The sequence below is a fragment of the Diplodia corticola genome (genome assembly GCF_001883845.1).
Source record: "Diplodia corticola strain CBS 112549 chromosome Unknown scaffold2, whole genome shotgun sequence".
Classification (NCBI taxonomy): Eukaryota; Fungi; Ascomycota; class Dothideomycetes; order Botryosphaeriales; family Botryosphaeriaceae; genus Diplodia; species Diplodia corticola.
In genome coordinates this window covers 96020-109129 of record NW_017971481.1, presented here as the reverse complement: position 1 = coordinate 109129, position 13110 = coordinate 96020, and the positions used below count along the sequence as shown (strand labels likewise).

Here is a 13110-nt window from a genome sequence, read left to right as displayed (position 1 = left end):
TAAGGGGCGTGAACTTGGGTTGCCGACGGCACTCTATGCGCGGGTCCATATCTTGTCAGCAAGTAGTGAGCGTACCGTGACTTGATCCTGTTCCATAGTTAGCTCCTCAGTAGAACATATAGATTTCTGCACCTTCAATCTGATATCGACACACGTATAACCTCGAGGGCACTAGTAGAGGAGCGTGCCATGTTGTAGTCGGACTGATACCAGGGCCTCCACCGGTGAGTGTAGGCTTCATTCCAAAACATGGTGGTGACTGCTCTCAGGACACTGGTTGATTGATGGACTGCCATTTTTGTCGGACTACCGCTGTCGAGAACTTGGAGAGGAAAGAATTGCTGCTTATTGCTACTTCCAACCACCACCCGACGTCCCGAGACGAGGGCGGTATGATGCCTCCAACATCCACTACACTTTAGCTTCTTCTATGAGCCGGCTCCTGAACCCCTCGCAAGCAAGGGGGAGTATGCGAGTTAAAAGGTTTACAACATCAACAGCGTCATCGTCCGTGAAAGCCATATGCCGAGCAGGATTTCTTTCTCACCCCGTTTCCTTTGCCAATGCTTCCTTAGTATCCGACGCCGATCAGGTAGTCGGCAAGCTGCTCGACGGTGTTGGCCGCGGCACCCGGCTGGACCGTCTCGGGGTAGTGGGTGACGAGGATGGCCTGGGTGGTCTTGACAATGACGAGACCCTCCTTGCCCTAGAATCATTTGTCTCAGCATGCGTGGTGAGTGAGGATCGAGGAGACGCGCTAACCTTCTTGCCGTAGAGACTCCGCTCGTCAGCCTTCAGGACGATGAACTTCTCGCCGGCGACGTGGAGACCGCTGCTCTGGACGGCCTTGATGCCGTTGGCATCGCCCTTGTCCTTGTACGCGGTCACGATCTCGGCCATCTCGTTGGGGGCAACCTGTGTTGCACGCATCATGGTTAGCCCCGTGTCTCATGCCATCCTTTTTCCCGTCCGGCCGTGCCGTCGATTGCGACATCGAGGAACCCCGCGCGCACCACATCGGGCGTGCACAAGTCAGTGGCAGCGGCGGAAGCGCGGGCGGCGGCGGCATGGGAATGGCTCGGGATGCGATGAACATACGGTGAAGCCGGCGGAGGCGGCCCAGACGCTGTTGCCCTCGGAGTTGAAGATGGCGGCCTTGTCGACGTTGCCGGTGCCGACGAGGCTGTGGTTCTGCGGTCAGCAGGCGGCTCGAAAGTGCCCGGGGAGCGTAGGCGGGCGGTACCTGGTGTCAACGTATGCTGCTCAGGGCGTCAGTCAGTGCATGACATTGCGAGGCGGCGGAGGGGCAACGGCGCACCTTGCCAAGACATGGTTGCTTCTAGGGACGGTTGTGCGGGGGATGGGCGCGAGGGCGGTGGTGTGCGTGAGGATGGGCGAGATTGCGACGGGTGTGTCAAAAGAAGAGATGCTGGGGGGCCGGTGGGAGCGCTGGCGGGACAATAGGGTTCAAGTAAGTGTTGACTTGGGCGCGCGCACGGAAACTTGAAGTGGGGGCTTGCTTCTCGGCAGGCCAGCACGCAGCTCGTCTGCCCCTCACTACCAGCTCTCTCCCCTATGACAGATGCCCTGCAGCGAGCACCCACGCAGACCGCCTCAGATCGCCTGCGCTGGTTCATGCAGCTCTGCGCCTGCCCGAGGGCCCTTCTCCTGCGCGCGCGCCGCCCATGAGCGCATGCGTCGCAGCTGCTCCAAACTCTCCTGCCGCCGTTTGCGCCATCGTGCAGCCGCTCCGTGCAGCACAGGAGACGCCAGCTCGTTCCGTCTGAAACACCACCACAAGACCGCTCGTCCTTCGAAACAGACTGCCTAGACAAGCTGTCCGCCGTGGTGACTCCGCCCCCCAGCGCCGTGGTGCGCCGGCCGACACCGGCCATTCGTGGGAATACGTCTCAGATGGTTCACATGCCATTGCCGTGACAGGTCTACGGCAGATGTGCCCGCTTCTATGCTTGACATCAATGGCAGACGGACGACAAGCGTGCCGGTCCCTCTCGCTACACGCGCTTACGCCGTAGTAATTTGTAGCCCGCCGTTCTTGGGGTGCCTTTATCCAAGCGCGCCACTGCCAGGTGACAGCTGACCTGGATAGGACTCTTCGCACCTCGGGAGCGCTCAAAAGCTTGGTTTGGCGGCTGCTCCCCTAGAGAACGCGGACATATCGGCCTTTGTTCCGCAGCCCCTGTGCAACCTAACGAGCCGAGCCGACGTGGTGTACGGCAAGGTGCGACGCCGGTGCTATCGACTATCTTCAACGAAGGAATATGAAAGGAATCCTAGCACTCAGATGTGTAACCCCAAAGCCGGTCTGACCGCCGGCGCCGGGGAGCATCGAGGCCAGTCCGCCAACATGTATATCGGCTTAGTAAGCCCCATAAGTAGCTTCATGTTCTGCACACCAACCACTGGCTGTATCGTTGAGATGCATCGCGGAAGTGCATGACCGGCTGACCTCAGAATTCTTGGCGGCGCAACGGCGTGGTGTCCTGGCTCAGGGTCTGTGGGGGATGCTTATTATACCCATGGCAGGCAGCCTGACGCTCCTCGAGCCCAACCAACACTTGGCCACGAGTTTGAAGATTGCGGACGAGATCCGATGGAACATGGCCATCTCGCTTCATCGGCGCGGCTCCCGAGGCCATGGTATGCGGCTCCGGGACGAGGCATGGTAAGGACACAGACTGCCTCCAATATTACCCGTCTATCATAATCAATTTGGGAAAAGGAAGAACTCATTCCCGACAGACCTGCGACGCTAGAAATTCGTCGTCGTTCTGGAATCAGTCGCGCTCAGACGCGCAAGTCAGCCTAGGAGCGATCCTCCTTTTCTCGCCGCATTGCTGTCCGCAAGTGGCAAAACGGCGGCTGGCAGATCGGCCTGCAGCGCCCCGAAAGCAGCGGCGATTCGTAAGTCTGCCGTGCGTAGGAAGATGGCTGTGAGCGTGGAGGATATTGGCAATCATGTTGCGAAGATGAGGCTGGTTTCAGGAGCAGGACGCGATGAGTCTCAGGGAGGCGTCGCGAGTCAGGTGGGGCTTATCGATCTATCGCAAAGCTTCAAGCAACATTGCGAGGGCTGCAGCCTCGGGCGCTCAGACAGCACGGGGGTTTGTGGAGCGCAAGGCATGCGGGCGGGTGAAGAGGCGAGCGTTGACCGGCCGTTTGCATACGGCGCTGGCAGCTGTGCTGGTGCGTGGGAAGAAAGGCGCAACCACGTCGAACAAGCTGGTCTGACGCGTGGTAGTTTACCTAGCTACGCATACCCCGCCACTGCGCACCGCGACGATGACTTCTCCTGCATCGCGGTGCTCAAAGCTAGCACCCCACGACACTCTTTCCTGACGTGCACGCCCTGCAGAGCGCAAGTTTGACTGCCAGCCCAGCCAAGGCACCTGAAGCCTTCTGGACCCTGCGACTCCGCTCGTCGACTTCCAAAGCTAGCCAGCCTCCACGGTCGTCTGCCTCGCCCCAGCGCCAAACGACGACAGCGCCCCGACACCATGGCTTCGCAGAAACGTATCACAAGGGTACAGCCCCGCCCGCATCTTGCCGTCGCAGAGTGCCACGGGAACTGACGCCCGCCGCAGGAGCTGACGGAGGTGACAAGCGACCCGCCGCCGAGCATGAAGGTGCAGCTCGTCGACGAGTCCGACGTGCATTTGTGGGAGGTCCTGATCGAGGGTCCCGAGCAGTCCGTTTACGCCGTGAGTACTCCTGTTGATCTCTTTTTTGCTTTACGAGAAAATTCTCACGCTGTGGACCTTGCAGGGCGGCCAGTTCCGTCTCCTCATCACCCTTCCCAAGGACTACCCCTTCAAGCCGCCGGTGCTCAACTTCCACACGAAGATCTACCACCCAAATGTCAGCAACGATGACAAGGGACTCATGTGCCTGGGAATGCTGCGCGCGGACCAGTGGAAGCCGCCCAACAAGCTCAACGCGGTGCTCAACATGGTCCACAACCTGATGATCGAGCCGGACGTCGGCGACCCCGTCGAGCCCGCCATTGCCGAAGTCTACAAGCGGGACAAGAAGGAGTTCGAGAAGACGGCCAAGGACTGGGTCAAGCGGTATGCCTCGGGCAAGAACTAGGCAGGCCTGGGATGTGTATGTTGGGAGCTTCTGCGGTTGCATTTCGCCGGAGTTTTGCGGGCATCGGTACGTGCAGGACGAATGGGACGGGCTTCACACCAGCAGCGTACACGTGCACAAGGTGGCCTCGAACGTTGGCCGTTGGCCGGCATGGAACAGAGGTCATGACGCTTGCTGCCAACCATCGTCGGGCTGCCATGCATCCCATGCATCGCAGCCTTGCGCAGCACAAAGCCTACGTAGTACGCCCGGAAGGGCCGGTTCATTTCACTGTAGAGGCTGTGCTTAGGACAGCGCATGGCCTTAATACTCTTTAAGGAACAACCTTCAGCCTCACCGCTCGGGAATCCTGCGGACATTTGTCGTGAAGCTAACTAATAATCGGCTTGGATCCAGAACGTACTCCGTGTGATTTTATGCACGGCGTGCAGAAAAAGAGTCGCTCGTACTGTGCTCTTGTGTCGGCATCGTCGGCAAAAACCATGTGGCAGCAGATGCTCCCGCCCGGCGCTGATCGCACGGCTGGCGCTGATCCGGCCGCAGATGCTGGGTGCGAAGCTCGCAAACAAAGCAGCCAAGCTCGGGACGACATGGGTGTCATCCACGTTCAAGGCACGCCGCTGACGTTTTGACGGGATGCGTGCACCAGCACGCGGCAGGACGGGCCTCGTGGTGGACACGGGGAGCGAAAGCGACATTAACAAGCTGGGCGAGCCGTGAGCCTGCCCCCCAGAAGCCGCCGGCCGGATGCTGTCAGCAGGAGCGCCGGCTGCCCGGTTTTTGGTAAGCGTTTCAACGGCGACCGGGATGCCAACTGTAGGGCAGAGACGCGTTCGGAGCGAGCTGCGGACGTGCTTCCCTCGTCGGCTGGCGCTGAGGGGCAGATCCCGGATCGGCCTTGGTTGTTGGCTGTCCGGCATGGGGCATGGCGACGATGCCGCAGCCTGGGGCGCGGCAAGCTGAGCGACGCCGACGCGGCTCTTGGCCCGCGAGTCGGAGGCTTACATAGATGCGCAGCCGACGGATCGCCTCCTGCGTGCGGCTGGCCAACCAGCGCGGGCGCATCGCTGCTGGCATAATGCATGCGGCTAGCTCCCGCCCGTTGGCGACCGCACCGCTTGCTGCTGTAACGCGTCGCGCCCTCACAGCTGCGGCAGGGCGCTGCTCACTGATCAGGCTGGCCGCGCGGGCTGTCACGGCGGCCGGCAGCCCGCAGCCAGGGCCGCACAGCATCTCGACGCAATTCCGGAGGTTCAGACTTAGCGCGTGCAGCAATGACCTTGCTCCCTCATCACGCGCGATGCGTTCCGCCCCTGGCCCTGCGCTCGAGCGGAGCGAAATGATGGCCTCCGTTCATGCACGCTCCTCCGCCTTGGCGACGCTCAAACGCCAGCGTTCTTTCTCACGCCCAGTGCGCGCTGCTGCTTAACTTCCCCGAACACCGCTGGTCGCTCGCCGCTACAAGCTGCGCTGCCGCCGCTGCCGTCCCCAGAGCCACGATCTGTCATGCCCCACAGCCGCCGTTGCGTGCAACTGGCCGTCCATTCTTTACCCACCGCCGCTCGTTTGACCACCTTCGGCCTGCAGTAATTGCGCAGCATTCCCCGGTCCCCCGTCAGCCGCGCCCATTCGGAGCAGCCAAACAGACGACTCAGCGCGCCGCCCCGAGACGACCCGTGCCCCAGGGAATGCAGAGCATTGCCGAACGCCAGGCTGCGTGGAATCTGTGGGACAGGCAGGCTTCGGCCTCAGAGATTCGCCCATGCCGCAGATGACAATGGGACCGCTGCAGCTGGAATCGCCTGCAAGCGATGGCGGCCATTCGGGGCTGTTTCACCTCCACCACAAGAAGAGGGAGCCTAAGCGCCGCCCCGAGGACCTGCGTTCCATTAGGTCGCCGCCCCCTACGGCGCCGACAAGCGCGCCGCAGTCCCCGAGCCACTCGCTTCTGAACGGCCTGAAGATGCACCCAGTTAATATCCTTTCCGGGCCCCCAGTCGGCCTGGATGGCACCCCCTCCCGGGAATCCCTCAGCTCGAGAGACTCGCTTGCCAGCGCGGGTGAAGGATCAGAGCGGCCGCCTCCCGTCGCGCCGCCGCTCCCGCATCTTCCGCTGCGCAAGAGGTCCTCGCAGCGCTTGCGCCAAAGAGCCGCATCCCCTCTCTTGTCCTCCCCTCTCAACGAGTCCCGGATCCCTCGTTCCGCCGCGGACCACCCCTCCCCCACTCGTTCCACCCGCTCCACCCGCTCCTCGCGCCAGACGAGCACCGCCTCCAAGCCTTATACCGACGAGCCCTTGTCCAGCCTCCAGCCGTCGCCGCTCGGTTCGCCCATCTCGACCCGTACGGATGCCGATGACCAGGACGAGGACGTCGTGGATCCGCTTCCCGATTCGTACCGCCTTCGCCCGCGTGCGTCTTCCCACACGATCAGCAAGCCGCAGCGCGCGCTTAGGACGTCGACGTCGATCCCGAACCTGGCCCAGCTGCGTGCGAGGGAAGTGGTCTCAGCCCAGGGACACAGAAGGGAGAGGAGGAGCACTGTCCGCGACAGTTACCTCTCGATGCTCCGTCGGGAACCCCCGGGCAGGCCGCTCGTCCTTGGAGAGGAAATGCGGTCGAGCTATCGTTCGAATGTCACCAACTCTTCCTCCGGCTTTGTCGACGCGAGCGGCACGGAGCGCAGCAGCATCATCTCCGAAAGGAGCGGGATGAGCACCACTCCTTACACAACCGATTATGAAAACACAGATGTGGAGAAGACGGATTTCGAGCAGACCGATGCTGAGCAGGAGTTGATGACGGTCGAGGACGCGATTGATATGTATGAGATGGGATTCGAGGATGATCCGGCAGACGTTCCTGAGGGGTCGGACGAGGGTTATGCGTCTCAGGTTCCCACAAACACCACCCCGGAAGAAGCTCAGACACCGCCAAGGGTGCGACGACACTCGACAAGCAGTCTCCGTGACTCGGCTCTTGGCCCCGACGCCCCTGCAGACCACGAAATCCCTTATGTTACCCCATCTCGCAACGATCGAGTGTCCAAGATCATGGCCGAACAAGAGGTCGCCGCCCAACTCCCCGCGCCGCATTCAGCCAGGTCCGCCCGTTCCGCCCGCTCCGCCCGCTCAGCCGCATCGGGCAAAACGAACAAGTCCAAGGGCTCCATCAACATGGTGGCAGACAAGACGTTCTCGCAAATGCTCGCCCCGAGGATGTCGACAATGGAAAAGAAGGTGGAACTGAAAGCCGGGTCCTCGATCCCTCGTGACCAATATGGTTTCAAGAAAGCCACGCAATATATTACGGTGGAGCAGTACGACGCGTGGAACGCGCCTTACAGGGAATACACCGAGCGTCGACGCAAGAAGTGGCAGAACCTCATGAGGCAACATGGACTTCCTATCAACAAGCCTACCCGTTTCCCGCCGAGGAGTGAGAAGGTGAAGAGGTTCATCCGCAAAGGTATTCCCCCGGAATGGAGGGGTGCGGCCTGGTTCTACTACGGCGGAGGCCCCGCCAGGCAGGCCGCCAACCCTGGCCTGTACTGGGAATTGGTCGAGCAGGTCAGCGATGGTCAGCTGAGCGAGCAAGATCGCGAGCATATCGAGCGCGACCTCAACCGCACCTTCCCGGACAATGTCAGGTTCAGGCCTGAGTCGAGAGCATCCATGAACGCGGCCCATCTGCTTGACACGAAATCCACCGACCTGACGCCGGATTGTGAAACACCGATCCTACGCGCGTTGCGTCGCGTGCTTCAAGCCTTTGCCGTCCACAACCCCGGAATCGGTTACTGCCAATCGCTCAACTTCTTGGCCGGTCTTCTGCTCATCTTCTTGGATGAAGACGAGGAAAAGGCATTCATCATGCTTGACATCATCACCAGCATCCACCTTCCTGGCACTCATGGTCGCGTGCTGGAAGCCAACATCGACATTGGTGTTCTCATGCACTGCATCCGCGAGTCCATGCCGGCCATCTGGAACAAGATCGACGATACCAAGGAATTCGAGCCGAATGTCACTACCACGTCCGCACGCCTCCCCACCGTCTCGCTCGCCATGACCTCGTGGTTCATGTCTCTTTTCGTCGGTAACTTCCCGATCGAGACAGTGCTGCGTGTGTGGGATTCGTTCTTTTACGAAGGCTCCAAGACGTTGTTCCGCATTGCGCTGGCCATTTTGAAGATTGGCGAGGCCGAGATCCGGGCCATCTCGGATCCCATGGAGGTCTTCCAGATCATCCAGACGCTTCCTCGTCGTCTCATCGACCCCAATTCTCTCATGGACGCGTGTTTCCGCCGTCGCAACGGTTTCGGACACGTCAAGCAGGAGACGATTGACGCACGCCGCGTTGAGCGCCGTCGTGCGCATCAGCAAGACATTGCCCGCATCAGTGGCAACTGGGCCGCCAAGTTCGGCAAGAAGGAGATTGACGGGCAATCTATGCGGTCGAAGACAGGAGTCCGCAGAGCGGCCAGTAAGCGCTTCAAGGCTAAGCGCAGAGCCCGTACCGACCAACCGTAGGGCAACCATTGCCATGCACATAAAAAAGTATTTCGGAGTTCGCCGGAGCGTTTACTTTGTATCTCTATTCTCTTTTCCTTATGCTTTTACTTCTGGGAAGCCACATACAAGCATTTGGGCTGGTGTTCTTGTGGGAATTCTTTCTTTTCGGCACTTTACGGCCTTCTGGATCGTGCTGTTTGTATGCTTCTACATACCCTCCTTTTTCGATTCTACCTCGCTCCTTGGACGTTTTAGTGTTTAGTCACTCCTTGATATCCCCATTTGTTTCTTCTCTTCATTTACTCTTCTCAACCTTCCTTGTTTCCTTTACGACACTTAGCCTTTATCAAGGCAGCTTCTGAAAAAGTAGATATTCTGGTGCTATGGGGTTTTGACTATTAGTTGCCATCAGAGAGATAAGGGCAACAAGGCGTTTGCCTGTTTCGGGAAAGAGCAAGAGAAAGAGCGGAATTCGGGACAAACTTTTTCCAACATGACGCCCAGAGAACGGTAGCTACGCAACAAATCTATGGATACGCATATACCCCCCCATCTTTGAACATACGACGTATGACGTGGACTCAGTGCTATTGATTGATTGTCAAGCGCGAACAGAATGGGAAACTTTACCCGCGCTTGGACCCTTGGCGCTGCGAAACAAATGCTGTTTGAGACTAGGAAGCATGGTGTCGCGAGCAACGTTTTGGAACATGCAGCGAGGAACCGAATGGAGATCGACATATAGGAGTGAGGCCTGGTAGTAAAAGCCCCCTCTTGCTCATCTTAACGTTTCTTCAGTATTATAGCGGGCTGCAGGTTGAGCCCCTCTTACGCAGGCAGTTGGAGTGAATGCCTGGACGCAAATGTGGGGTTTCTGAGTCTTCTGACGCGGACAGTTGAGGTACGTATATAGGTACATATGTTTTCTGTACCTCACGATGTGAGCGGTTGGAGTCCAACTCCCGGCGGCGTGTATGCAACGTTTAAGAGTGCACATATATATGCACACTGGTATACGAACTGAGCACCTCGCTCAAGTTTCAGGGAGGGCTCGGCTCTCTTCTGGCCCCCCGTGGCAGAGAACCGGGTGTTTGGCTCGCTACACACTACGATTGAGGCACTTAGTAGCGATATGCTCAAAGCTCCTCCTACGATACTAAGTAAGAAAGATACCGAACACGAGATCAGACGCCATCCTTTTTCTTTCTTGTCTGGTCAATAGGAATCGAAGTAATACGCCAAAGAATGCCTTCATTTCGCTTCTTCTCTACCATATGATGTCAACTCTGAAGACGCTCTAACTATAGGGAGCTGGCCAGTTAGATGGCGCCTGTCTACACGAAGCGTATTGATAAATAGAGCAAAAGGCCACTGCACGAATGACGACGCGCGTTGAGATGATGAATGCCATGAGTCGTGCCGTCGACTACCGAAAAGCCGCTGTACATAGTGCAAGATGGAGGGGCCTCAGAGGGAACAGCAGGGCTTGCTAGGGTGAGCACGAGCAAGCTCCAATCTTATCGTTTGTGCAGCAGAATCAGGCGGGTACGTGCTTGTGCATATGCACGGAAGCAGGGCAGATGTTGCAGACTGGAGACGGGCGTGTGGGCGGGCCGCAGTCCGGGGGTTGGGGGCCGGGCAGCCGCCCGCGGTTCTGGCCCTTCTGAGTGGCTGTGTCAGCGTCGCTCTTTTTTCCTCTGGGCCGGCCCGACGTCATGCCACCCGCGCCGACTACCTCACCTCAAGCGGTTGCTTGCTGCTAGGGTCGGTGGCTGGGAGAGGAAAGTGGAGAAGACGAACAGCGCAGACGAGATCCCACCTGAGCACACGCACGCGACAGGCCCTGCAAAAATCTTGTGAAACATGCACGCGGCGGGCTGAAGCTTCTGTTGCTCGTTGTCGTTTGCTGCCTTCAATCCATTTCATCGTCAACCTCGGCCATCCTGCCGCTCCGACCACTGTCGTCTGCCCCGCGCCGCCAACATGTCATTCGTGGCCGAGTAAGAGGTCTACCCCGCATGGTCATTGGGGTTTTCTGTGTCTGACAATCTGCTCTTACAGTCAGGTCCAGCGAATCGACAGCCAACTCGACCGCCTGCCGCTAACGGCCGGTGTGTCCGTGTCGGCCGCCGCAGCAACAGCAGAAGCCGGCGCGCCACCGGACACGGGCGTCGTGCATGCGAACCAGGCGCGCATCTCGCACCTCCAGAGCCTGATCAAGTCGCTGTCGACATCGCAAAACAAGAAATCTCTGCTCTCGCGCGACCGCCTCCGCGTAGTGCTCCAGCAGGCCGGCATCGCCGAGGACTGCCCCACATGCCAGCAACACTTCGTGGCCCACAAGCACACCCATGGCGATGATGGAGAAGAGGAGGAGGACGAGGGGGAGCTCCTCCACCGGCACTGGGAGGAGGAGCGGCGGTACTCGGTCACGGACACGGTGGAGCCCAGCTACGAGCACGAGCTGGAGTGGCTGCTGCTGAGCAAGGCGACGGCCCACACCTACGGCCTGGTGCTCAACGCCATCCTCGAGCAGACGCTGCCGCTGTCGGACGACATCTGGTACTGGGACGACATCCTGGGCTCGGCGCGGCACGCGTCCGTCTACTCGGTGCAGACGAGCCCGCTGCGCGTGTGGGCGTGGTCCAAGGCCGTGTGCCAGGACGTGCGGCGCCGCGGCGGCGTCGAGCGCGTCATGGGCGGCGGCCGCGAGGGCTGGGCCCAGTTCTACGGCCTGGTGCGCGAGGCGGTGCGCGACCGCAGCCTGGCGCAGGTGCAGCGCAAGGTGCTGAGCCCGCTGGCGCTGGTGCGCAACGAGGCGCGCGCGAAGCAGGGCGCGCTCAAGCGCCTGCGCCTGGTCAACGCCAACGCGCTGGGCGTGCTGCTGGGCGAGGGCCTGAGCAACCAGAGCTCGCACGACGAGGGCTTCCGCACGCCGACGACGGCGGCGGGGGCGGCGGCGCAGCAGCCGCATGGCCACGGCGAGGATGCGGCGCGGCACCGGTGGAAGAGCGCGGTGACGCGGTCGATTGCCCTGATGGACATTGTGTTGCAGGAGGTCGCGGATCCGCACGTGGCGGTCGACGACTTCGACGACGCGGTCGCGGCGAGGACGGACCAAGACCGGTATTATCAGATCCTGGAAGAATCGGAGTACAGCGCCCTGAGCTTGAATCCGACCATGGTGGCCGAGCGCCTGACGACGATCCTGGACACGCATTTGAGCAGCTATGAGACCGAGTTGCGGAGCAGGACGAGAGAGCACGGGAGGCCGTCTGGGATCATCCGCTACTGGCTGCCTGCGACTGTTCTGCTGGTAAGTTCACTGTCCAACAGGATGCGCTGGGCCGAGCTGATTCATTGTCTCAGGTCTCGTCGACTACTATCTACCGCATTGTGATGGGCAACCGTAATGAAATCCTCGCATCGATCCGCGATCTCGGCCGCACGACCATAGACTTCTTCAACAACTGGATAATAGAGCCGTCAAAGAAGATCGTTGGCACCATCCGCCACGACGAAGACAGCGAGGTCTCGATCATGAGCAAGCGCAGTCTGGAGGGCGACAGGGCCAGTCTGGAACGCATGGTGGTCGACTTCGCCGTTCAGAACCCGGAGAACGGGAGTCTCAGCGAGCCGCAGATCGCGGAGATCCGGCAGCACGTCCGGGAAGGCGATCTGACACCGGTGCTGAAGGCATACGAGAAGGACATGCAGAAGCCCATTGTTGGCGCCATCTCGGGCAACCTCATTCGGACGCTGCTCATTCAGATCCAGAAGACAAAGGTGGACGTGGAGGTGGCCATGTCTGGCATCGACTCGATCCTCAAGAGCCAGGAGCTGCTCTTTGGGTAAGTTGACGCTCGTTTCGGTAACGGCGCTGAGGGTGTAGCTGACGACGACAAACAGCTTCATTGGCCTTACGCCTGGCGTCATGGTGTGCATCGGCATCACGAGGTATCTTCAGAGCACGTTTGGCAGCCGCAAGGGATTGCGGAAGTCGCAGGTGTCCAGCCACATCGTGCGTGTGTTCAGGTAAGTCAAGCAGCAATCTAGAAGCGCGCAAGACGGGTTGTTGTCTCGGGGGGCTGACCAAGTGCGTCAGGAACATCGACCGCATCTTAACAAACGCGCAGCCGACCAAGTACGGCGAGCTCTTCTACAAGGACCACGGATTGCTTCTTTGTGAGGTGCACGTCCTGCGGCAACTCGCAAGCAGGGTGATGCCTGGACGCGCGTTCCATGATTTCCTCGAGGAGCTAGAGGATCTGGTGGATATCCGCACGGGCGTGGCAAAGCAGCGCAAGGTGGTGAAGCGCATGCGGTGGGCGTACGCAAAGTGGCTGTGAAGACGGAGCAGGCGCAATCTCTGTGGATAGTAGTGCATGGACCGGACCGGTCTGGACATAGGTTCCTCCATGACGTAGGTAGGCCGGCACGAGCAAGCTGAGGCTGAGCCGTCGCCTGGTTTTTTCATTGGATTTTTT

The 13110-nt window shown here is 59.8% G+C and overlaps 4 protein-coding genes across 4 annotated transcripts; 3 read left to right on the top strand and 1 right to left on the bottom strand.

Annotated features, from left to right (window-relative positions):
* Window positions 1-571: 571 nt before the first annotated feature.
* BKCO1_200035 (profilin) lies at window positions 572-1331 on the bottom strand (the record flags this gene model as incomplete). Its single annotated transcript, XM_020272536.1, has 5 exons — window positions 572-706; window positions 763-915; window positions 1099-1183; window positions 1244-1259; window positions 1319-1331. The coding sequence occupies 5 exons, from the start codon at window positions 1329-1331 to the stop codon at window positions 572-574; spliced, it is 402 nt and encodes a 133-aa protein (XP_020134719.1).
* Window positions 1332-3518: 2187 nt separating this feature from the next.
* On the top strand, window positions 3519-4110 carry BKCO1_200034 (ubiquitin conjugating enzyme; the record flags this gene model as incomplete). The annotated part of the gene is made up of 3 exons (XM_020272535.1): window positions 3519-3545; window positions 3606-3722; window positions 3787-4110. 3 exons carry the CDS (start codon window positions 3519-3521, stop codon window positions 4108-4110), a joined length of 468 nt encoding a protein of 155 aa, XP_020134830.1.
* A 1762-nt stretch (window positions 4111-5872) lies between these two features.
* Window positions 5873-8641, top strand: BKCO1_200033 (gtpase activating protein; the record flags this gene model as incomplete). Its single annotated transcript, XM_020272534.1, has 1 exon — window positions 5873-8641. One exon carries the CDS (start codon window positions 5873-5875, stop codon window positions 8639-8641), a length of 2769 nt encoding a protein of 922 aa, XP_020134718.1.
* A 1965-nt stretch (window positions 8642-10606) lies between these two features.
* BKCO1_200032 (atp synthase regulation protein nca2) lies at window positions 10607-12972 on the top strand (the record flags this gene model as incomplete). The annotated part of the gene is made up of 5 exons (XM_020272530.1): window positions 10607-10623; window positions 10685-11939; window positions 11993-12474; window positions 12533-12658; window positions 12729-12972. 5 exons carry the CDS (start codon window positions 10607-10609, stop codon window positions 12970-12972), a joined length of 2124 nt encoding a protein of 707 aa, XP_020134821.1.
* Between the last annotated feature and the right edge of the window lie 138 nt (window positions 12973-13110).